Source organism: Setaria viridis, chromosome 3 (assembly GCF_005286985.2).
Source record: "Setaria viridis chromosome 3, Setaria_viridis_v4.0, whole genome shotgun sequence".
Taxonomy (NCBI): Eukaryota; Viridiplantae; Streptophyta; class Magnoliopsida; order Poales; family Poaceae; genus Setaria; species Setaria viridis.
Genome location: NC_048265.2, coordinates 45,952,064 through 45,976,749, shown reverse-complemented (window position 1 = coordinate 45,976,749; position 24,686 = coordinate 45,952,064). Strand labels below are relative to the sequence as shown.

Genomic DNA, 24,686 nt, shown 5'->3' with positions numbered 1-24,686 from the left:
GTTGGCTTTTTTTTACTGTTTGAACAGTAAAAACAGAGAGAAGTAAAAAAAAAAAAGAACTCCCCTCGACCTCTATCGTCGGAGATTCCCCGCCGCCGGAGCTTCCTCACCGCTGCAGCCCCATCCTCTTCTTCCTCGCGCTGAGCGCCCCCTCATCTTCTTCCTCGTAGCTGCGCCTCCTCCTCTTCCGCGCGGCCATCGGTCCTCATCTTCTTCCTCGGAGCCGGCATCCCCTCCGTCTCTTCCTCGCGGGCCGTGGCCACGTCCGCTTCTTCCTTCCGCACCTCGCTGGGAAGCGGCGGCCGGCGGCGTGGGCCTGTGCCGCTCATTGAAGCAGCGGCTGGCGGTGGACGCCTCCCCTGCCTCCCTCAGCGACGAGCCGCGCCTCTCCTGCCTCCCTCCGCGACGAGCCGTGCCGCCCCACTGCCGGCGACCTTTCTCCCTCCCCCGTTGGTGTCAGTCGATTGAAAATTGGTTTTTCTCTCAATCAACACCTATAACCCTTGGATATTGATCCAACGGTCCATCCAGACCTGGCTCTCTCCTTTCTCTCTTTCTACTTCCTGCTTTCATCTTCACGCCACGCACGCTCTGTCACCCCGAACCCCCCGACGCCAGGCACGGAGCCCCCGCCGCCACCACCTCCCCCGGCTCCGGCGGCCTCCGCCTCCTCCGACGCCGGATCCTGTCTCCGCGCACGCCGGACGGAAACAACGACGGGGCTCGAGCCAAGCCCATCGCCGCCGACCCCACTGGCTCGTCGTCCCCCTTCACTCCCTACCGGATCTGATCCTCCGCCGCCACGCGTGTCCCCGCCTAGCGGGAGCGGGAGATCCGCCCGGGCGAGGTCCCCTCTAGTTCCCCTCCAGTGCCGGTGAGTGATCCTCGCTTGCTCGTACGAATTCCTGCAGATTCAGTCAGCCGAATCCGCCCTCCCGTGCCCTCCCATTTCCAAATTCTAGATTCAGTTAGCGTAGGATTCGCTCACCGCGTTGTGCTTTTTAGCTATCTACTACACATTGATGTGATCCGGTTAGTTGGAGATGCAGATTCAGTTAGTCGAGGAGCTCTCGCTTTTCTTATCCCCCCTGTATACAGCTCTTCTGGGGGAATTTCCTTGCTCCATAGGTTTCATAATGCCATCTGGAACTGCAAATTAGCAGGCCAAGGTGCAGATCTCACCTTTTTACCCTTTGCTCTCGTTTGCTCTGCAGGTAGGAATTTGAGTAGCATCCACTGATGAATTTCCTCTACCGGACTGCTGCGCAGCCTGCGCCGCCTGCTGAGCTGCCACAGATTCCAGAGGATGCGTTGCCAAAGCCAGCCACAACGCTGGAGGGTCTCATCATCGCGGAGGACTCGTACCAGCCCTCCCCCGCCCGCAGCGAAGATGGAGCTGTTAACAATGGGCCTGGGGATGTTGGTGCGGATTCTGCGCCTCTAGCTTCGAAGAGTCCGGTGCAGCTGGGGACTCACACTGATGTCGCGGAGGACGAAGGATGGATCACAATTCCATACAGTTGGGTGCCTTTGACTTGCTCGCCATTTTTGTTGTATATCAGAAATGCGTTATTTGCATCATACATGACTTATCTTTTGTGTCCTTCAACTGCATGAGATTAATAGAAACTTCCATTGTGATATATATATATATATATATATATATATTAAAAATATCTGCACCAACTTTTTGACAAATTGTTTTAGTGCGAAAGAGTCAGTTCCAGGAATTACCTGCTAAACGCTTTAAGGCCAGTGATATGTTTTCCTTTTGAAGTGCATTTTGATATCCCTACTGGTGGTTGCTAACATCTACAATCCGTTTACAGAGAGGCTCCCTGATAATTGGAATGATGTTTCAGAAATGGTGCAGCTGCGGCCTTTGGACCGCTCCTTCCTTTTTCCAGGTATGTGTTCTTCCTGTGACTTCAGTTCAGATGTCTCGTAGTATTGCATCCTACTTGATACCTATTTTCTGGAATTGACTTGGTTCAGTTATCAGGCGAGCAGGTTCATGTACTGGCATGCCTGTCAGCTTCTAAGCAAGATACACAGGTTATATCCCCCTTCAGAATTGCTGCGGTGATGTCTAAGAATGGAAATTCTTTGCAACACTCCACGGATAAATCTAGTCCTGTCAATGCAAATGGTCGTGATAATGGAACAACTGGGGAAAATGGCTGTCAGGATGTTGATAGTGATATGCAGAGTGTTGAACTCAATGGTGAAGCCTCTCCTTCAGAACATGATATTTTGGAGACTCAATCTCGCCTTCAGATGGAAGATCAAAAACAGCAAATAGAACTTATGCTGCGAAGATTCAGAGAATCCAATTTTTTTGTGCGGATCGCTGAGTCAGATGAACCTCTGTGGTCCAAAAAAAGAGCAACTGCAACTAAGATGGCAGATGGAAGGTCAGATAGCCAAGGAATTAGTAAGGCTTCAAGGAGTAATGTTTACAACACCATTTCTGATAAAGGAATTTTTGATGGTAGCACATCTGGGGGAGTCGCTCGAGATACTGTGAAGTGTTATTCTCTGCAGAATGGAGACATAGTGGTATGTTTTGAAGGATCATTTTTAATTGCCATGTACATATATGCTACAACTTCTTGTGCTGTATGACCACTGAATGTTAATGTACATTGCATCAATAACTGCAAATTTTATACTTAAAGCTAAGCTTAGCCAAGCATCAGGCACCTACCTAGAAATTGAGTCAGATCTGCTACTGCAATTCAGTATGCATCGTCAATCAATTACTAGTTAGTTTGGATTTTTACACTTGTCCTTTTGATTTCTTTAAGCAGCATTGCTTTTATATGGTTTTACCAAATTCTGGTAGGTATAAATAACTTTCCACTTGATAAGAGCAAACATGTAAAGAACTGGCATTAATAATTTCATTGTTTTGGTAGTCCAGTGGTAAAGTTGTGTCTATGTGGACTAGAAATAGCACCTGTTTCAGCAGTTTTAGCAACTTGCAGCACTGTTCAGTCTTATTAGTGAGATGTGTCCTGAAAACTTTTAAATATGACATTGAATTCTGTAAGTAAATTTCAGAAAACTACAATTGGTCGGAATGCTTCTTAGAACCATTTTCGCAATACACTTTTATTGACTTCATTATTACAAAACTACACTTCTTAGAATCACTTTCAGAACAGTACTTCTATTTCCATTTCATATTGCAGGGGTACACATTTAGTCATTTATTGCAATACCATATCATGAGACTGTATTTTCATTAGGGCTTAATACTTCAAGTGTAGTTTTGCAATATGAAACAACTGCGTAGTTATGTGATACAATATTATAATCTTACTTTAGTTTCGCAATGTTGATTATTTTTTTTCTTGAACACGCTCGCGCTCGTTACAGAATATGACCTACCACAGCGTACTCAGCTAGCTCCTACTGGCTTCAAGAGCCACTAGTGACTAGACCTTTGGCTCCAGCAAGTCACCAATTATTAAAAAAGGGTGGTTTAGCTATATAGAATGTCAATAGAAGTGTACTTTTTTAAATTCGTTCTTGTAGTTTTGTGATTGTCTCTTGTAACTTTAGTGTAGTTTTCTGAACTTTACTCAATTAATTCCTTCATTTGTATAAAATCTATGTGAATCCGCTATGCAACTACCAAATATAGTAATGTATTAGTTGTAGAGACAAGAATGACTTTTTAAATCATAATTGCATATAAGAAGTTAGCGGTGTTACCATTTAGCTATTTGTCCATGTATTTTGTTGTAGTTCTCGTTGTTCAAATGCATGCGGATTCAACAATCATGTTCTCTGTTGGAAGGATGCAGGTTGTTTTGCAAGTTAATGTTGGTGTTAACAAACTGGAAGATCCTGTGCTTGAAGTTCTTCAGTTTGAGAAAAGTATATCAAGCAGTTGCATGCCTGAGAATCTTGTGGATGGACTTTCTGACAGTAATGATGATCCATGTCGGGAGCTGCTTAGTTGGTTGCTGCCTTTAGATCGCACATTACCGCCTCGTTCTTTAGCGCCCCCTACTCTCAATCCAAGTGCATCACACAAGCAATCTTACTCTGCTCCTGGGTCTCAAATATTTAACTTCAGAAGCTACTCCATGCCTTCAGCTTCTTCTGTTCAGACAGCTAACAACACAAGACCACCACCAATATCTGAAAATCAAGAATTTATGCCTGAAAATCCTGCAAAAACTCCTGATATTATAAATGATGGACAGCTTTCGTTTAGAGGAGTTCCTTTGGAACCTGAAAGGTATTCTGTACGTTGTGGTCTAGAAGGCGTGTATCTACCGGGGAAAAGATGGCAGAGAAAAGTTGAAATCATTCAACCAATTGAGGTTCATTCTTTTGCTGCAAAATGTACCATGGAAAATCTTCTGTGTGTCACAGTAAAGGTGCGTCAAATATATCAAAGCATTCATTCTTTTTTTCAGTTCGTAAATTTATTTTGAAGATAGTGCTCATATTGTGAATTTCTATTGCAGAACATTGCTCCTACTCATGCGAAAGATATAGTTGTATTCATTGATGCGATTACTATCGTATTTGAGGAGGCATCCAAAGGAGGTGCTCCTTTGTCATTACCAATTGCTAGTATTGAGGGTGGACATGGTCACAGCTTACCAAATCTAGCACTCAGGTATATGCAACTTTTCTCTCATGACCTACCTGATATTGCTGCTCTATGTAAAGTTGAAGCACAACATGATTTCAGCAAGAAGAAATTTATTGCCCTTTGAATTTTCCAAGATTTCCTAAACTTGGCAGCTTAGGCTGCAAAATAAAAAAAATCTTGCAACATGTGTTGTGGATCACAATTTATATTTTTTCCCTCAAATTTCTAGTTTCATGTTATGAACTCAAAAGTTGAATTGGTATGGTTATCTAGAATCTTGGTTTCTTCAGTACTAGAATGTACCAGGTTCCATAGTAATTGTTTCCCTTTCCCAGATTCAGTTTAGTGTTGTGTGCTCGTAATAAATTGGAAAGGATGTGAGCATTGTTTAAAGTACTATGCATTATTTGTTACCTATCTAGGAGGGGTGAGGAGCACTCTTTTATTCTCAAGCCAGCAACTAAGTCCTCAAGCGAACGGAGGACCAACAATGATGCACCTCCGGCTTTGTCACTCCCAATGATGACCGGTTCTACTTTAAATACTACACCAAAGGTTGGTGAGCCCTATGTTGCTCTAGGTGACCAGTATGCTGTACTGGTATCTTACCGCTGCAATTACACAGGTAAACTATTGATGAAACAGAATCTATTCTTCAAAACAGGAATGGAGTGGACATTACTGATTCACATCCCTTTTATTTCTGTAGAATCGAAACTTTTTTTCAAGCAAGCCACAACCTGGCGACCCTCTGCAGCTAGTGATATTATGATTTCTGTATCATCCGAACTGTCTATGCGAAATCCTAGCCTTGGTGCTCGAGTTCCTAAACTCCCTGTGCAGGTTATTGAAGTAGCTCTTCAATTATTCTTATGCAAATTCTCTGATTATCACTTACACAGTTATAAATTGTTCCCTTCCAGGTATTAACCCTTGAAGCTACCAATATGACATCCGAAAACCTTACGTTAACTGTCCTTGCTCCCGAAGCATCTGGTTCTTCTTCAGTTGTGTCCTTGAACTCAGCTCCAACTACGCCAAATGGTTCTTATGATGGTGTTAATGAGTCAGCAAAAAGATCTGGGTTGGGAAAGCAGGAAATTGGCTTTCGAAGATTGAATTCTGTCCTGGCTACGTCTCCAAAAGAAAGTGACAATGGAGGAAATAGAATAAGTAATGCTTCAGGCTGCACTCATCTGTGGTTGCAAAGTGCAGTGCCCCTAGGGTATTGAACCTTACCCTTTTTTTTCCTTATTAAAAAAGAGTAAACTCGCAACTGTGCCACTTCTATCCCAAAACACTGTCGAATAATATTTTGCTGTGGTGGATGGGGTTAACAGGTGTGTTCCTCCTCGTTCGAGCACCACCGTCAAACTTGAACTTCTTCCATTATCGGACGGGATCATTACACTAGATACACTTCAAATAACTGCAAGGGAGAAAGGTAATTTTTGTGAAAAAAAAGAATTAAGTGCGCAAAAGAGTGCCCACTTTGCTGCTAATTGTAGAATGCCTAGTTGCCAACACAATAAGTGCTACCTTAGCAGCTAGATACAAAATTGTCAAATTTAATTACTTAATTATTGAATCTGTTATTCTTCGTACCATCTGTCAGACATTATGAATGCTAGTCTTCCTCGCTTGAAGTGAACTAGAAATATTGACACCGAATGTCTTAAATTCATTCAATATCTGAATCATGTCATACATGTCTTTTAATTTTTTTTAGTCCTGGGAACTAATGGTTGCCCTTGCAGGCCTTGCCTACATTCCGGAGCACTCGTTGGAGATACATGCTACTTCTGGCATTTCATCTTGAAGGTCTTAGGGTACGAGAGCTTCAGTTGGTGTATTTGTTCTGTATATTGGTGTCTGAGACTCGTCGACGCATGCAGAGGGTGAAGCCACAGTTGGCAAAGTATGTTTCTCATTTGTTTTGGATGTGGACATAGGCGCTTTGATGGCATGATCTTGGAGCCAAAATTTCACCAGATATCGGTGAGGACCGAGGATGTCTGCTGCCATAAACGAGAAACGAGCATGTGTATCATAATTAGGTTTCTCATGTCCATTCATACAGGACAGGTCGACTACACAGGTTTATGAAATTTGTAATGTTGTGTTGCATAGTTTTGGCGACATTTTTTTTTCTTTCCGGTGATGTTCATTTTTTGTCACATGTAAACCTGCCCGGCGCTTGTACCATACACGGCCCCACATTAAATTATACTGGAAAGGGAGAAACATGTGGATCAGTTGATCCCTCGATTCGTTTTCATAGTATAGTAGTAAATCATGGTTTCCGATTTTTGCCAGTGCCCTTGTTTGGTAAAGGTTCATCAGTCCAGTGGATTTGAAGAATATTCCACTCTTGTTTGGCATGATTTTTTTTCTTTCAATTTCACCGCAAGATTTTTTTGCCAAACAATGCAACCAAACTTAGCACATTTTCGTTATTTATTACTCCCTCCATCCTAAATTATAAGTCATTCCAAGAATTTTGAAGAGTCAAAGTATTTCAAGTTTGACCAAATGTATATGATAATATAATAACATTTATAATGTCAACTAAGTATCATTAGATTCTTCATCAATTATATTTTCATAGTATACCTATTTGATGTCATAAATCTTTATAATTTTCTCTATAATTTTGATCAAACTTGAGATGTTTTGACTCTCCAAAATTTTTGGAATGACTTATAATTTGGAACTGCGCAAACATTTTTCAATAGATTATTCGAAAATTTTGACCACCTGTACCCGTGCCCCACCTGCTGACCAACACGCCACCAATGCGCCACGGGGGCGGCGGCGCGGCGCTGTCACCGCCTTGCGGCCATCCGCATGGCGGCGCCCTCCCCGCGCTCCTGGCCGGCCTCGCCCGCCGAGCGACGACCCCGGCGGCGGCAAGGCAGCTCCAGGCGCAGCTCCTCCTCCGGGGCCTCCCGCTCCCCGCCCGCGCCGCCGTCGCGCTCATAGCCGCGTCCCCTTCGCCGCGCCACGCCCGCGCCGTCTTCGACAGCGCCGTCCCCGCCGCCCCCGAGAATGTCTACCTCTGGACCGCCACCATCGCCGCCTACGCCAGGCATGCCTCGTCCTCCTCCTCGCCTTCGGCGGCCGCGGAGGCGCTCGCGCTGTTCCAGCTCATGCTCCGGCGCGGCGGCGCGCGCCCGAACGCCTTCACGGCGAGCACCGTCGTCAGGTGCTGCTCTGCACGGCGCACCGCCCTGGAAGGGCTCCAAGTGCACGGGTTCCTGGGGAAGGCCGGGCTGGGACGCTCTGCACACGTGGGCGCGGCGTTGGTGGACATGTATGGGAACCTTGGCCAGGTAGCTAACGCAAGGAGGGTGTTCGGCGAAATTCCTGCGAGGAACGTGGTGGTGGGGAACACCATGGTGGCGTGCTACGTCAGGGCTGGGGACGTGGCAGCTGCTCGGGAGGTGTTCGACGGGATGGCAGGCAAGGACTCAATCTCTTGGAACACAATGATGACGGGGTACCTGAGGCAGGGGGAGGCTGGTGTCGTGAGGGGGTTGTTCGAAGAGATGCCGGAGAGGAATGTGAACAGCTGGAACATGATGATTTCTGCTTGCTCGGAGGAGGGGTCGTGGGCTGATGCGATTTCGGTGTTCAATCAGATGCGTCTTTCAGGTTTTGAACCTGACGCTGCGACGATGGCTATATTGATGTCTTCCTGTGCACAGCTTGGTTCTTTGTCGGTTGCGGGACAGTTGCATGGGATTTTGAAGAAGGGACATGTCGAGATGAACTGCCATGTGCAGAATTCGTTGGCTGACATGTACGCCAAGTGTGGTAGCATCAGCCAAGCTTATCTCTTGTTTCTAGAGACTCATCCAAGGGATGCAGTGTCTTACAATGTGATGATCACTGCTCTTGCACACCATGGGCATGGCAGAGAGGCACTTCAGCTCTTCCATGAGATGGCTGAGGAAGGGTTACATCCAGATTCCGTGACTTTTCTTGGTGTTTTATCAGCTTGTGCTCATGCCGGACTTGTTCATGACGGAAAGCACTACTTTGAGTCCATGAGGACAAATTATGCAATTGAGCAATCCCTGGATCACTATGCTTGCATGGTGGATCTTTATGGCAGAGCTGGTCTCATTGAAGAAGCATACTTCTTAGTGCAGACAATGCCAATGAAACCACATGCAGGAGTCTGGGGAGCCTTGCTCAATGCCTGTAGGAAGCATTGCCAACTTGAAGTTGGTAAGATCGCAGCGAGAGAACTCATTACAATTGAACCCAGGAACCCTGGAACCTATGTACTCCTTGCAAATACTTTGGCTCGTGGTCAGCAATGGGACTTTGTTGAGATGGTGAGACAATCGATGAGAGGGAAGGGTATTGACAAAACCGCAGGGTGCAGCTGGGTTGAAGTGGACAGTGTTGTTCATGAGTTCTTGATGGGGGACTTCAGACACCCCAATTCTGATGAGATTTACAGTATCCTTGAGCATCTGTATCTTCAACCGGCTTAAGGTTTGTGTCGCTTTCAAGATTGATATCAAGGATGGTTTCATTTACAATGACTGAAGACACAGTGAAATGTACATGAAAGATGTGCCATACCGTGCAGAATCCATGGTATTAAAGGACAAAGCGCAGTCAAGGTATGGTGCTGTGATCTCATTTATGTCAGAACTGCCTATTCTTTCTCAAAAATATATTATAAAGACAGTTTCCAAAATAAAGTTTCATTCCAGAATAGATTCTATTGCTTGTGGGTGAGCAGAAGGGCTGCTTGTCTTTCCATTAAAACGGCGTAGAGTGATTGGTAAATAGGATAGCAGATATTCATAACCTATTTGTGCTGTGTATATTTTATGATGCAGGATTCCATTTCATTCTTAACTGCTCTCATGCGGATGAAATTTCGATGCTGTCATGCGGATGAAATTTTGATGTGATGGCATGAAGAGTTGATGGATCTTTGCTTAAGACAGGATTAATGCAGATAAATGCAACACTTTCTTTTATGATTTCATCTTGACACAACTACGGAGAAGCTAAATAGAAGAAAAATTGGCAAAAGAAATGATGTGTTGCTTGAATTCAGTCTCTGGTGCTGGACATGTTCAGACTTCGGAGTTTTCTGGTAACTTTTTTTTTACTTTTTTATCTCCTTGATACATTTTGCTTGCAGTTTTACCATTGTAACATCTTAGTCCTTATTGCTCCTTTGCACCATAATAAAAAAAGTGTTTTTTTGCTACAAAGAAGCATTTAGGAAGAGACATAATAAAAGTGATGGGCTTAAAAAGACAGGAATAGAATGCCCTTAAAAAGTACTCCCTGTGGTTCAAAAGATCGGTTGGTACTGTATCTGCAGAGATACTTGGAGCCTTCCGATCAGTTGGTCCCGTGTCAGCAGAGGTACATCTTCCAGGATCGAGGATAGATGCAATGGTGGTGCTTGAGGAATTTTGGTAGCACTGGGCAGTAGAGGTTCAGGGATTCTTTTTTTTTTTAAGTAAAAGGGTTCAGGGATTTGGAAGGTGAGGTAATCTAAGGTGCCAATAAGCTTTTGCTTGGTGGGCGTCACTTCATCCCATCATTTTTATCGTCTAACATGAAGAAATGCTGGGCCACATACATGCTTTCCAGATCAGACAGTCCGGCAATTGATGTCTTTGAACTCAGAATTCAAGAAAAAATTACACAGCAAACCGGGGTTGAGAACGACGCCGGACATGTCATTAGTAATGCATAGAGGAGCAGCAGCCAAATGGGACAGCAACGCAGGAGAACAAACTCATCAGAGTACAGGTGATTCAAAGTTGCTCTCATCACAGCAGTGAATTATTGGTGAGCGGCCTGGTGGATGGTTCAACTTCGGTTTAGTCAAATGACTGAATGAGCATACATGTACGGATCGGATGATAAACAGATTTTTTTTTTGACGAAAGACAAACAGATTTTGTACTGTTCAAAGCGAGATAACATTTTCCTGATTCATTTCAAAGGACGCATGATGTTGTAATTTCTAGTGCTGTGTTTTCTGCTGAAATTGGCACCCTGTTCTCTCAAACACTAGCAGAACTATTTTTTTTTTTCTTGACCTCAAGGCTCGTGTTTCATGGAACCACCAGGTTTCTGTGTAGATCTGTAGGAGGGGATCAAGCTAAACCAATGGTCAACAAGTTCCTGCAGGCACCTCAACAAGTTATGAGGATTTACAAAGTACAGCGAGCGAACTCATGATTGTAGGAATTACAAGTACGTTGAGGTTGAGCAAATAACCCCTCAACATTTTTACTTATTTATTTTTGAGGAACAAACATTTTAGCAGCTAGTGACCCTGACCTGCCTGATTACCGCGTCGGCCTCGTGTTGCCTCGAGATTACCGAAAGACATGGGTAGGAACCATCCGGGCCGTTAATTCAGAATACTGCAGGCCGTGCGCTGCCAATCGGGCCCGGCCCATGGAGCCCGTAGCGCCATGTGACCTGCTCGGCCCACTAGGGTTTTGGGGTCGCATATAAAAGTGGCTTCCGCGACCTCACACCACTCCCAGCGACTCCACCACAGAAGCGGCGGCGGCGGCGGAGGAGGAGGAGGAAGAGGAGGCGAAGGCGAGGGCACGAGGGAGGGAGAGGAGCACCAGCCATGGTGCACGTCAGCTTCTACCGCAACTGTAAGCCCCCGCTGGAGATCCCCCTACCTCTCTGCTCGTTGGCGCTCCGTTCCGGTTCCTCTTGTTCTAGGTTTCGTTGCGGGAGGCGCCGTGATCTGGCTCCGAATGGGGGCTCGTTGGCTTAGCGTGGCGTGTTCTCGGTTGCGGCTTTGCTGCTAGCGCTGATTTGCGGTCGCATGGTAGGGCTGCTTGGTTGTACTGGTACAACATGCCTAGGCGAATGGTGCCGATGGTCCGGCACGGGGTTCGTCGGAGGATTTAGCGTTTCTGTTGCTCTTGATTTCCGTCGATCTGTGGTGTGTAGGACGCTGATCTGGATCTGCTTCATGGGAAGTGAATTTTTGGCCATCGAAACCATCTCTTGTCTGAGATGGGTGCTTGTATGTAGTCGATTGGGTTTCTTGGTGAAGTTTGCCTTGGAGCCTACTGAAGGTGGTAGTAGTGTCGTCAATGAAAGATTTTCTTGGATAGCTGTGTTTTATGTGGAAACAGTGTACTTAAAGTTTGTTGTTGTTGAGCAAAGCTCTCTCGAAAGGACTCCTGTTAGTATAGACAAACTCATATGAAAGTTGTAGCATTCTGGCCCTATAGATTTTGGAGTTGGGATGTGTTTTTGCATATACAGTATCAACTAATTGGGAAATGATACCGTTGGACTGATTTTACATGCTGCTACCATATCTTATTAATACAATTGAGCATTTTTGTTTAGTTCATGGAAGTAGGGAACTTTGCTCTCAATTTCCATGCTACAACTGGCAGTATGTCTTTTTACCATGTTTGCTTAATCAGGTACTTAATCTCCTTATTATGCTTGAAAGGCATCACAGTAGCATAGAGGTTTTATTGCAATAGTCCACAACCAGTATGGTATTAGCTGATTTAAGTTTTATTTACCTTCTTGGTATGCTGTCCCATTAGTATCCTCAGCTTTGTATTTTATACTGAATCACTTCTTTTGCAGATGGTAAGACATTCAAGAAGCCAAGGCGTCCTTATGAGAAGGAGCGTCTTGATGCTGAACTGAAGCTCGTCGGTGAGTACGGGCTGAGGTGCAAGCGTGAGCTGTGGAGGGTCCAGTATGCTCTGAGCAGGATCCGTAATGCTGCGAGGCACTTGCTCACACTTGATGAGAAGAACCCCCGCCGTATCTTTGAGGGTGAGGCGCTGCTCCGCCGCATGAACCGCTATGGGTTGCTTGCTGAGGGTCAGAACAAGCTTGATTACGTCCTTGCCCTCACTGCTGAGAACTTCCTCGCAAGGCGCCTTCAGACTCTTGTCTTCAAGGCTGGCATGGCCAAGTCCATCCACCATGCTCGTGTCTTGATCAAGCAACGTCACATCAGGTATGCTTATGTTGCTCCATGTCATGAATTGTTTTTGAAGTCCTGGTATAGCTAGTACTATGTGGTGATGACTGATGAATAATTATAGCATGGGCCTGATGATGAGAATATGCTAGTAATCTCACAACGGTCTTCTGAGAACTCTTTTGATGCAATAAATATTCTCTGAAGCCCCTTTTTTCTTTTTAATATGGTGTAGAGATTAGCATTGATTAGTTTCATACTTTAGAAGCGTGGAACAAACCAAATAGTTCCCCTTTTCTCCTTCATAAACCTTTTGCTACTGCTTGTCTCCATTTATGCTTGTATGCCAGTTTTGGTATTGCATACAGGACTGTGGATATCTTACCAATGGATTTTAACTATTTTGTATTTATCAAAGATTAATAAACATGGTAGAATGTGGCCTGGATGTGTGGTCTTGCCTATGTTAATTAGTTATTAGCAGCTGCCATGCAGCAATGGACTGTTCCTGGTATTTGAATTGATGAATTTTATTACATTTGTAACATGACTTGTCTTCTGGATGTACTCTTGTGCAGCATCTGCTGTTTTTGTGTGGTTATTTATGACATCTTTCAAAGCTGATTCCAGACATTGCAAAGAATTGATTGATAAATTTCTCTTCTATGAAACATTGTTGCAGGGTTGGCAGGCAAATTGTCAACGTCCCATCTTTCATGGTGAGGGTGGAGTCTGAGAAGCACATTGACTTTTCACTGTCAAGCCCGTTCGGTGGAGGCCCCCCAGGCAGGGTGAAGAGGAAGAACCAGAACAAGGCAACTGGTGGTGGCGGCGATGGTGGTGATGAGGATGAGGAGTGAAGATGAACCAGTAGCAATTACCTGATATAATATTATCTAGTCGTCATAAACATGTTGGTATCTTGAGCACTTAGCTGTGTGGCCCAATGCTCAGCCCCATGTGCTGATTCGGTGTCACAGATGTTATGTTTTATCTGGCGGTGTTATTAGCCTATACTTAGCTGCTATGTTTGGAGATGTTTAATTATGTTGCGGTTTTATGTGGTTTCGACTTCTGTTGCCATCAAGCTGTACCTTTTTTCTCTTGGCCTATGATTTGCCAAGTCGTTCGCATAATCTGCTTGAGTTGCCTTTCTGGTTATATTGATGAGATGGTATCAATGCACCTAATGACCGGTTTCATTGGTGTTACAGTTGACTGATTTGTGCTTCCGAAGCATGAGCATGCTGCTATGGTATCTGTTGCCAACATGTATTTGTGGTGTCGCTGTAGTTGAAGATGATGGAAGTAATAATCCTTTTTTCTATGGCGTTAATTAAAGTACCAATCCTTCTTGTTAGGCGTCTGAAGTACAAATCTACAATTGAATTTATCAATACGTCGAATTTAAATAGCATCTTAACTTTGGACTACCTGTTTCTAGCGTTATTGGGTTGGTCAGTGATAATGACGATGTAGAATAAAGGTTACAATGAAAATTACAATGTGTCGAACTCGATGGTGAATATGCGGAGCCCTATATGGTTACAATGAGAATTACAATGGTGAACATCGTACTACCTGTTTCTAGCGTTGGACAATGGGTTGTTCAAGAGCTAAACTATTGTGTACGAGGAAGAGTTTGATGCGTAGATCAAAATTCTGTAAGGCGCAGGTGTTTGGATTGCAACCAAACTAATTGTTAAACTTCTTTTTTCTGTTTGCAAATGTATTGGGTTCCAATTCCAACCATGCCAAAGTTATTGAGAGTGTGTGCGCGTGCACCAAATACACTCGATACATTGTGTAAGAGTTGGAAGTTCAAAGTTTTGGTTGGACCGAACATACTTACTCCTTTATTTAACACTTGCAAAGAAGAAAAAATAACACCATATGTGCTTAAAACAAGAATCTATGATAACTATTGTGCTTAAAACAAGAATATATGATAACTATTTGCACAACAAGTGTTTTTTTCAGTAAATCAGTAGCATTGTGTCCAAAATATTAGCCATGCATGAGGTTTGGCGTTGTCTCTACTCTACCACCACAGTCACATTGTATCTTATGATGAAAAGATTTTATGGATGTAATTAAATCAGATAATTTTACTCAGGATACATTGTATTTTAAGATGAAAAAATTGTACAATCTAATTAAAACTAGATAAATCTACTTAGGATATCAAGATTTATGAATTCTAACATGTTAATGTATTTAACTCTTTTTTATAAGCAGAGTCAACTCTTTATATATATAAGCTTCCTACTAGTACACATTTACTCGTGAAGTATACAATAGGGGGGGCACATATACGCCTCCTCCTCTCACTCATTCTCAAAGAATTGAGGCCTTTAAATTCCTATTAAGTTTATCATTATTTTATTACACTTATTGTACGAAGAATGGGATCTACAAATTCCTATGAAGTTTACTATCATTTTTGTTTTGCCATGCTTTAGTAATGGGATATCAACATGGGGTATCAACATGAGTTTTGGTTGAGCTATCGTGATGGATACCAGAATAAATGATACCCTAATCTAGTGGGATGCTAGACAAACGCAAGGCCGAGGCCCTGTAGATGGGTCACGGTCCACCACTGGTTCCCAACTAATAGCTCCGTATACCACCGCGAGATGCGCTCCGGTATCGAGGTAAATGGACAGTAACAGGGATTCAAGGCCGCACACGAGGACCAAGACCAAATGATGGGCCAACAAGACCCAGGCCTACGACGGCTTAGGACCTCAATTAGACCTGCTTGGTGGGACGCCCACGCCACCCAGATGCAAGCTTAGGCGGGGACAGCAGGGGCGGATCAGTTAGGCGTGGGGTTGTGCATGCCCTAGCGAACGGGACGCTCGTGCCAGGATAAGAATTCCAGTCGGGAGACACGCATTGTAGCGCTTACCGACTGTCCGGTCAGGCACACTCCTTTCCCGTTCTTCATCATGACGGCATCAGGTGATGTGACCAAGACTACAGATGCCGCCTCTCGTGCACGCGCAAGACTCAAGTTCTAGCATCCGATAGAGCCAAGAAGGGAACTTCTCTAGACGGGCCTATCATGACAGGACAATAGGCCCTCCGACTGACGGGACAGGCCCACCATAGACAGCGGAGGACGGAGCATTCCACTTACCAGAAAATCCCTCCATGACGATGTAACCTCATCCGATCGAGTATATAAGGGCGAGAGGAGGACCGGTAAAAAGGATCAATCTTTGGACAACCCTACTGTTTGTAACTTCTTACTGCAAACTTGGCTCTTTGAGATTAGAAATAAGAAATCACGTCACGAACTGGACGAATATAATTTGTATGTCTTTGAGAGCTAGGCCATTCGAAAACCAACTCAACCACTTTTCATTAGTTGACAACACGAAATGTCGATATATCGAATTATAATATTTGTATACATTCTATAACAACACTACTTGATGAATCCTATAACAACACTACTTGATGAGAAGATAAGTAATGCTTTGAAAAAAAAAAGGCCAAATGAGGTTTTCAATTATGAAATTTCTTTAATGTGCTTAGCTTTGACAGGCTAGAGAGAAAGAGAAACATAATGTCGAGATAGCTATGTACTAACCTTGTAAGTAAACTTGGAAAACATGGTCTCTTTCAAGCTAAAAATCAGTACCTAAGGCCACTCGTTGATTAGATCTACAATGTGTTATACTATGAAAAATTAAAAAAAAAAAATTTTGCAAGGAAAATGAAATTTTTTTTGGGAGAGAACAAACCTGAATTTTTTGATCGTAGCAACCTTATATACAAGCTAGTATAATATGAGGTACAAATAAAGTTGACTTATAACGATTAAAAGAAGATTATATATGTACCCTTGCTTTGCTACGGAAAAAAAAACACATTCCCTGTAGCAGTCTAATCGCATTAGCTTTAGCGTAAAACAATTTTTGACCAAGTAGTCGGCGAGCTTGTTTTCTTGATGATCCGAGAGCTGAGTTACACGGTCACATACACTGATGCACGAACATAATTTTTTTTTTAGAACAACTTTGACGAACCTTTTGTGTCCCAAGTGATAACTCTGCAATCCGGCAAGGTTTGACGACCCAAAACTCTGCTAGCTCGCACTCGCAGTCTCCCCTGCTCTGCTACCCTCCCTTCCCGCACGCCGCCGCCGACCACCTCACCGAACCCTAAACCCCCTGGGCCCCACCCCCTCGGACCCGCCGCCCCGGGCGCCGGCGGGATCCTAGGCCTCGCCGGAGCCGCTGCGGCCGGGGCCGGGTGGCGCGGCGGAGGGCGGAAGAGCCCGGAAAGCGGACCCCCACTCCCCTCTCCCCGTAGCGGGGGAGGGAGAAAACTAGCGGAGGAGGTAAGTCGGAGCAGGGGGAGGCAAGATGAGGATCATGATCAAGGGCGGCGTGTGGAAGAACACGGAGGACGAGATCCTCAAGGCCGCCGTCATGAAGTACGGCAAGAACCAGTGGGCGCGCATCTCGTCGCTGCTCGTCCGCAAGTCCGCCAAGCAGTGCAAGGCGCGATGGTACGAGTGGCTCGACCCCTCCATCAAGAAGGTATGAGCTCCACCGCCGTCCCGCTTCTAGGATCTTTTCTGTGGACTCTGGTTTCGCCATTCTGTTTCCCGAATCCCGCAGGGGCTTGGAGTGACACTGCCTTTATCTTGTTATGAGTCCCTGCTTCCCTGGAAAGGTAGAACCCACATTGAGAGGGTACTGCCACTCGGAGCTGTCTAGTTTACACGATGATTCTGTGATGCATGACGATTCATGAGGCGCAATTCTACTGATTTGTTAGTGTGGGAGCTGCAATTGGATGCTGTTGTAAATTTGTAGAGACACTGTTTGTTTAAACAGAAGTTTGAACAGCTCAGCAAGTTTTGCCTGCCAAGAAAGTACAAAATGCTGAAAGTGATTCCTGTTCTCCGGGATCTTTTTTTTTTAAAAAAAGGGGTAAACATCCCCAGCCTTCTTTGGAGGCTAAATATGTGGGTGCCAGGGTTCGAACCCTGGCTGGTGAACTCCACCCTTGGAGTTTTTACCAAATGCACTACGGCAGTTTCGCCCTGTTCTCCAGGATCTTGCACGGCTGCACGCGAAATCTTGGACCTAGTTCTTAGTGAATTAGTGTTATGATGCAGAGTAGCTGGTGAAGTCTTCCTTTTATCTTGCTTTCCTCATGCTGACCAGCACCCTCTCAACCTTTGTAACAATGATCCCTAGATGATTGTTCTCTGCTTTATAAAATAAGGATAAATTTGTATGTCTTTATGCAACAAAGCCACAATGAGACTTGTGCTCTACGAAACGTGAACTTTAGTTTGATTCTCTATCATTAATTGACCCAATGTTAATCCTTCAAGCATTTGAATTGAATATTTTTTTTAGAATGAGATAAAACTACGAGGTTTCATCTTGAGTACTTGAGTTGCAAGTTGGCATTAGTATGAGAAAAGTTCTGTACTTACTTTAGTATGTTATCAAAACCAGTGCTTTTTGTGACCAGATAACAAATTATTATCTTCTGATCCTGTCATGTGCATTAACATGCTATGGACTCAGCATAAGCCAATTGTATACTAGCTAGAGAACATTCATTTCAACATATAGTTCAACTTAAAGTTTTTACAATCTAGTGGTCATTATGTGTTATTGGACTAAACACCTAAAGGATTCTTTTTCCAAAACTGAATTTTGTGCTGTTTGAAGTCAAATTTGATATGTTGGCTGTGGCTTTTCAGAAATGACTAAAATGGACGAGAACTAGCTTTATAAAGTGAACTTTGATTGTAGAAGGTTTGGTTCACTTGGAAAATACCTTATTTTATCTTAAATTCTGCTGAAGGAGAGCTGCTTTAATCAAACTTGGTTATTCAAAATGATGTACTTAACCTGGAACAACTATAGCTACTGAATTTTCCATGATCTCAGTTATTGTCAGTTTTATAGCTAGGTTCTCAATGATCAGATAGGATTGGAAGCAGCACTAATTCTGTGCTGATTGCCTGTTATAACCTGTCCAGAATTTTATTAACAGTGTCGAAGTGCACCCAGGTACTGTTTAAGTTTGAACTCTAGCAGATAAGCTAAACTGGTCGATTCTGTGCTTAATTGGAGTGAGTTCTAGTTTTCTTCTTCTCTAAACCTAACATGTTTTACTGCAGTAACAGGATAAAACATGAGCAACTGTTAATGGATCATTAACTTACAAGGGACCCTATTTATCTTGTTCAGAACTTGTTAGCTTCTGAACGTTATGATAGTTCATAGATTACTGGGTAAATGACTGGTTACCACTGGCTGCTGACCATTTATGCAGTTACCTTCGCAGCTATTAAGAAAAATGCCATTTTGTGAATCTACAAGAGTTTATTGTTAACTTAGGGGAGCTATTAAGCTTTTCATGCTTTAATAGTAACGAGGTGAATCTGTTGCAAAATTTTCAGTCAATAATTTTTCCGATGAATAAGAACAATACAATATATGATATACTTTTTATTATGTATCGATGTAACATGAAATGTACTTGGCTACTAGCCCGTTCTGAATTTTATATTTAGAAGCAATGCTTTGGTTCCTTTTAGAAGAGCTGTTGTACATATATTTTTTTTCTGTTCTTGTGAGTATTCATATTGTGCTGCTTTTAAAGATAAAAGAGAAGGCACTTAGGATACTCTGTATATTTTAACATTTTACAACTAGAAATGTACCTTCCATCTATTAAGCTGACCCAAATTTCTTTTGAGTTCACCTTATTCTCAACCTAATTGATTGAAGTGAATGGTTTAAATAAACCCTAAGCTTCAAAAATGAAAATAGTGCTTCTTTCAATTCGTCATCTGCTATATCACGCGTAGGTCTGTCTTAGTTTGTTGATGTCTGCCACAAAGATGATTCTTTTTTCATATTATTCACTGCTCTAAGTTGCTAACTCATTTTTGTTGATTTCAGACTGAGTGGACAAGGGAAGAGGATGAGAAGCTACTTCATCTTGCTAAACTCATGCCTACTCAGTGGAGGACAATTGCACCTATTGTAGGTCGAACACCATCTCAATGCCTTGAGCGTTACGAAAAACTTCTTGATGCTGCATGTGCGAAGGATGAAAATTATGAGCCTAATGATGACCCTAGGAAGCTGCGTCCTGGTGAGATTGACCCAAATCCTGAATCAAAACCTGCACGTCCTGATCCTGTCGATATGGATGAAGATGAAAAAGAAATGCTTTCTGAGGCAAGGGCTCGGTTAGCTAACACTAGGGGTAAAAAAGCAAAACGAAAGGCAAGAGAGAAACAACTTGAAGAGGCAAGGCGGCTTGCCTCACTACAGAAAAGGAGAGAATTGAAGGCAGCCGGTATTGATACACGGCATAGAAAAAGAAAGAGAAAGGGGATTGACTACAATGCCGAGATCCCTTTTGAAAAGCAACCACCTCCAGGTTTTTATGATACTGGTGGTGAAGACAGGCCGCTTGAACATGTACAGTTTCCAACAACCATTGAGGAGCTTGAAGGGAAGAGAAGAGCGGATATAGAAGCACAATTAAGAAAGCAAGACATTGCCAGGAACAAGATTCTGCAGAGACAGGATGCCCCTGCTGCTATAATGCAAGCGAATAAGCTAAATGATCCAGAAGCTGTCACAAGGAGGTCCAAACTGATGCTTCCACCTCCCCAAATTTCCGATCATGAGTTAGAGGAGATAGCAAAGATGGGTAATGCCGGTGATCCTGGTTTAACTGAGGAACTTGGTGAAGGAAGTACTGCCACAAGAACTTTGCTTGCCAGCTATTCTCAGACTCCAAGGCTTGGTATGACACCATTGCGAACTCCACAGCGAACTCCAGCTGGGAAGGGTGATGCAATTATGATGGAGGCAGAAAATCTTGCACGTCTTAGAGAATCACAAACACCTCTGTTGGGAGGTGACAACCCAGATCTTCATCCATCAGATTTCTCTGGTGTTACACCACGTAAGAAGGAGATACAGACTCCAAATCCAATGGCAACACCTTTGGCAAGCCCTGGTCCTGGTGTTACTCCAAGGATTGGGATGACACCCTCCAGAGATGGACATAACTTTGGTTTAACTCCAAAAGGAACTCCTTTCCGTGATGAGCTTCGTATAAATGAAGAGGTGGAAATGCAGGACGGCACCAAACTTGAGCTTCGCAGGCAAGCTGAACTTAAAAGAAGCCTACGATCTGGCTTTGCTTCTATTCCACAACCTAAGAATGAGTACCAGATAGTCATGCCACCTATTACAGAGGATGAGAAGGAAGAAGCCGAAGAGAAAATTGAAGAGGACATGTCAGACAGGCTGGCACGAGAAAGGGCTGAGGAACAGGCTAGGCAGGAGGCATTGCTCAGAAAGAGATCCAAAGTGTTGCAGAGGAGTCTGCCAAGGCCACCTACTGCTTCAGTAGAGATTATCCGGCAATCTCTCATTAGAAGTGGAGAAAGCAGAAGCAGAAGCACCTTTGTGCCTCCTACATCACTTGAACAAGCTGATGAACTAATAAATGAGGAGCTCCTTAGGCTTCTTGAGCATGATAATGCAAAATATCCTCTTGATGAAAAAACTCAAAAAGAGAAAAAGAAAGGGAGCAAGCGTCAGCAGAATGGGGGATCTCTTGTCCCTGAAATTGATGATTTTGATGAGGATGAACTAAAAGAGGTGCATTTCTTTTCCTCCCTCCTATGATTTTCTTACTCATGATGAACTGTATGTCCACTTTCCTGATAATTGCTATGCTATTTTTTTGGATCCACAGTGCATAAGCTGTAACTTGGGACCCTGTGTGCACATGTCTATTTCACTAACATGATAATGTGATTTGTTATTCATAGTACTTAATTACCAGTCGCATTGAGATTGTAGTCAGTTGGACCTAGGTCAACTGGCACGCACAGCGAGTGATGGGAGCATGCTTCACTTTCTAAATAGCAATAGACACAGAATTATGTGAGAAACTCTACGGTGCGAGGACTAGCCAACGAATTTTTTTATAGAAGTCTGAAATATCAAATTTGAACATATTCCTTAGGTTATCAAATGTACAATTGCAATCTTCTTTTTCGAGTGTAGATGAATAGAATTGTCATATAAAAGCGATGTGATGGTCATTTTACGCCTTTCAACTTTGCACACTAGAGAATACTATATATTAATTGATTAGTTTGAGCTGTGCATTCTAGTTTTCATGAAACTTGTACATACAAGTGTTGGACTTTCGAAACTGCTACTAGCACTATGTTGGGCATTTCTGCTTAAAGAAATATAGTGATCACAATACATTAATCTACTTGTCATAGCAGTTATCAATTCATTCCTGCAGGGTTTTGCTCCCGTTTATCATACTATGCAACAGCATGCATCATGTCCTTTTCTTGCCCAAATGCGTTATCTGATATTGATTAAGAAAATGCCTTTCCTCCAAAGAAATGTTAGCTAACTTCTTTTTCGACTGAACAACAAGGTAGGCCCCTAGTGATCCCCCACCTCCATTTTTGAAATAATATAATATATGTACATGTACAAGGTCATAGACCCAAATACCCAATAGAGACCCTAATCAAACAAACTACATATGTTCTGTACACAAGTAAATATGTTTGTTTATTTTGATTATTGTTCTATTGTTATATGAACAATCCTCTATGCTTATTGTAGTTATGTAGTGATGGAACAAATACCCAATAGAGACCCTAATCAAACAAACTACATATGTTCTGTACACAAGTAAATATGTTTGTTTATTTTGATTATTGTTCTATTGTTGTATGATCAATCCTCTATGCTTATTGTAGTTATGTAGTGATGGAATAAGTTGTTCAAATGGCCTCATCCTTTTTTCTTATTTTGCAGGCTGGTTATATGGTTGAAGAGGAGATTCAATATCTTCGAGTGGCCATGGGTCATGAAAATGAATCTTTTGAGGACTTTGTGAAAGCACATGATGCATGCCAAGAGGATCTTATGTTTTTTCCCGCTAATAATAGCTACGGTTTAGCTAGTGTTGCTGGAAATGCTGATAAGATTTCTGCCTTGCAAAATGAGTTTGACATTGTGAAGAAGCGAATGGATGATGAAGCTAAGAAGGCTTCTCGTCTTGAGCAGAAGATTAAGCTTCTGACACAAGGATACCAGGTAAACTTGGCATGCTATATTGTCTGCATTCAGAACCATTTATATACCATATAGCATGACTTTATTCAACTGTTTTCCTGTATTTGGTTTATGTATGCTTCTCTTTTCATTTGTCCCTTTTTTGAATATGATAGGTTACTGAGCTGGCCTTGGTTATCACTTTTCCATGCTGTAAAATATTAATAGGTCCCACTTTTGGCCTGAGTGGATTCCTTGTATTGCATTTTTTTTGATAATATTGACAGCATCATATATCTTGATGGACATCCTATTCAAATGCCAATGTTTTTCTCACATACTATTTGCTCTTTAGGTACGTGCTGGAAAACTCTGGTCACAGGTCCAAGACACATTCAAGCAGATGGACACTGCATCAACAGAACTCAAATGCTTCCAAGAGCTGCAGAAACAGGAACACCTTGCTGCTTCCTATCGAACCGTAAATTTGACCGAAGAAGTGAATAAACAGAAAGCACTAGAGCGGACTCTCCAAAGCCGGTATGGTGATCTGTTGTCCGGTTTCCAGAGGATCCAAGAACAGCTCGAGGAGCGCAAGAGACAACTCAAGATACAGGAGGCAAAAGAAGCAGAAAATCGTGCTCAGGAGGAGGAAGTTGCAGCGCGGAATCGTGCTGCTGAGGAAGAAGAAAGGAAGAGCCGCAGCATTGAAGAGGATGGGCAGACAAACAAAGCTACTGATGGGGAAGCTGCGGCAGGAAGCAAGGGAACCGCAGAGGATCAGATGGATGTGGACAACGGGAATGTAGACGGGGAATTCGTAGGCCCTATTCCTCCAGCACCAGACACTGAAGGGGATAACGTTGATGTCTCAATTCAAGAGAACGCTTTTAATGCTCAGAGTAGTGAGACTGCCTCCACGAATGATGAGGCTGGCAAGACCGATCCAGCCAAATCAGAAGGTCAGCATAAAGCTGATGACAGTATGGCTGTTGATGCTGGTCGTCAGGAAGAGAGGAAGGATGAACTTGCAACTGTTGGCACCAGTATAAGTGAAGGACATGCTGCTGTATCTTCCGACCATGGTGTCTCTAATGAGGATAATGGCGTGTCTCCTGAATGAAATATTGTTTGACAACTGTTTCATCAGCAGCTGGCTAAGATTGGTAATGAAGTAGTTCAGTTCGTATGGTTTCTAAAAAATGTGGACACCAAGTTTTGAGGAAATCCTGGGAGAAGCAACTTGAATGCTCAAAGTCACGGACTAACATTTTCTCTTGCTGCCTGATGCATCCCTTGCCGGCGAACGAACTTGGGAGGCTAGCTCGTGCTGATTTTGTTCCAATTCTGTTTTTTCAGGACTCAAAATTTGGCTGCTAAAAGCTTGCCGTGTGCAATTTCCTTGTAAAAAGATAGAACTTTGCAAGCAAAAGAATGGCATGCAAATATCGAATATTACATTCACGTGTCATGAGGCCATCCCTATATGATCTGTTTCCACTGATAAGCTGATGTGATGCCGAGGACACACATTGCATAGTACACAACTTGTGTAGGAAATAGTGCAGGAGCTCTGGTCCATGTCCAAAGCATAAGGCTCAGGGCTTTCAGGCATCGGATAACCTCCAGTTTCATCCACTTCTTGGTCGTATGCTAATGCTTTGCTCATCCCCTTTGGACCCTACCTGATGCATCACAGGCACAAATATCTCCTTCCCGAGTTGGCGTCCGGCCAAGAAAATATCCTACATGAGATATTTTTAGGCGAAAAAGGCGCGGCCATGTGTCGCTGACAGCGGGCCCAAAAGTGCACCGGCGGATCCAAGCCATGTCTTTTTCTGATGCAGCAACAAGGCACGTTTGGGCAGCACCGGACCATAGGAATGGTCAGTGGGAACGAGTGGGCCATGTTGTTGTGTAACCGTTAGCCCCAAAATAGACACGCTGAACAGGTAAACCCAGAGATTTTGGCCGGGAGATATTCACTATCTTC

The 24,686-nt window shown here is 43.4% G+C and overlaps 4 protein-coding genes and 1 non-coding gene across 8 annotated transcripts; all 5 read left to right on the top strand.

The window, feature by feature from the left end:
* Nucleotides 1–562: 562 nt before the first annotated feature.
* On the top strand, nt 563–6,930 carry LOC117848773 (uncharacterized). 2 transcript variants are annotated; one of them, XM_034730307.2, is made up of 11 exons: nt 563–874; nt 1,215–1,519; nt 1,830–1,907; nt 2,003–2,559; nt 3,813–4,394; nt 4,485–4,639; nt 5,038–5,240; nt 5,325–5,458; nt 5,539–5,840; nt 5,956–6,059; nt 6,373–6,930. In XM_034730307.2, exons 2-11 carry the CDS (start codon nt 1,240–1,242, stop codon nt 6,432–6,434), a joined length of 2,457 nt encoding a protein of 818 aa, XP_034586198.1. In that variant the 5' UTR covers nt 563–874; nt 1,215–1,239; the 3' UTR covers nt 6,435–6,930. The 2 variants fall into 2 exon arrangements, with proteins under 2 accessions (XP_034586198.1, XP_034586199.1); XM_034730308.2 differs by lacking the exon at nt 563–874 and having other exon boundaries at nt 1,347–1,519; nt 1,996–2,559.
* A 465-nt stretch (nt 6,931–7,395) lies between these two features.
* On the top strand, nt 7,396–10,694 carry LOC117848472 (pentatricopeptide repeat-containing protein At2g13600). Of its 3 annotated transcripts, none has more exons than XM_034729897.2 (3): nt 7,396–9,252; nt 9,475–9,737; nt 10,247–10,694. In XM_034729897.2, exon 1 carries the CDS (start codon nt 7,411–7,413, stop codon nt 9,118–9,120), a length of 1,710 nt encoding a protein of 569 aa, XP_034585788.1. In that variant the 5' UTR covers nt 7,396–7,410; the 3' UTR covers nt 9,121–9,252; nt 9,475–9,737; nt 10,247–10,694. The 3 variants fall into 3 exon arrangements, with proteins under 3 accessions (XP_034585788.1, XP_034585787.1, XP_034585786.1); XM_034729896.2 differs by having other exon boundaries at nt 9,972–10,694; XM_034729895.2 differs by having other exon boundaries at nt 9,475–10,694.
* A 424-nt stretch (nt 10,695–11,118) lies between these two features.
* LOC117848473 (small ribosomal subunit protein uS4y) lies at nt 11,119–13,723 on the top strand. Its single transcript, XM_034729899.2, has 3 exons — nt 11,119–11,277; nt 12,242–12,623; nt 13,270–13,723. The coding sequence occupies exons 1-3, from the start codon at nt 11,250–11,252 to the stop codon at nt 13,445–13,447; spliced, it is 588 nt and encodes a 195-aa protein (XP_034585790.1). The 5' UTR covers nt 11,119–11,249; the 3' UTR covers nt 13,448–13,723.
* Nucleotides 12,715–12,797, top strand: LOC117851077 (small nucleolar RNA Z161/Z228). Its single transcript, XR_004639443.1, has one exon. It is a non-coding gene; the product is annotated as a small nucleolar RNA Z161/Z228 (small nucleolar RNA).
* Nucleotides 13,724–16,679: 2,956 nt separating the features above from the next.
* LOC117848129 (cell division cycle 5-like protein) lies at nt 16,680–24,157 on the top strand. The gene is made up of 4 exons (XM_034729456.2): nt 16,680–17,143; nt 19,538–21,262; nt 22,454–22,735; nt 23,049–24,157. Exons 1-4 carry the CDS (start codon nt 16,967–16,969, stop codon nt 23,814–23,816), a joined length of 2,952 nt encoding a protein of 983 aa, XP_034585347.1. The 5' UTR covers nt 16,680–16,966; the 3' UTR covers nt 23,817–24,157.
* The last annotated feature ends 529 nt before the right edge of the window (nt 24,158–24,686 follow it).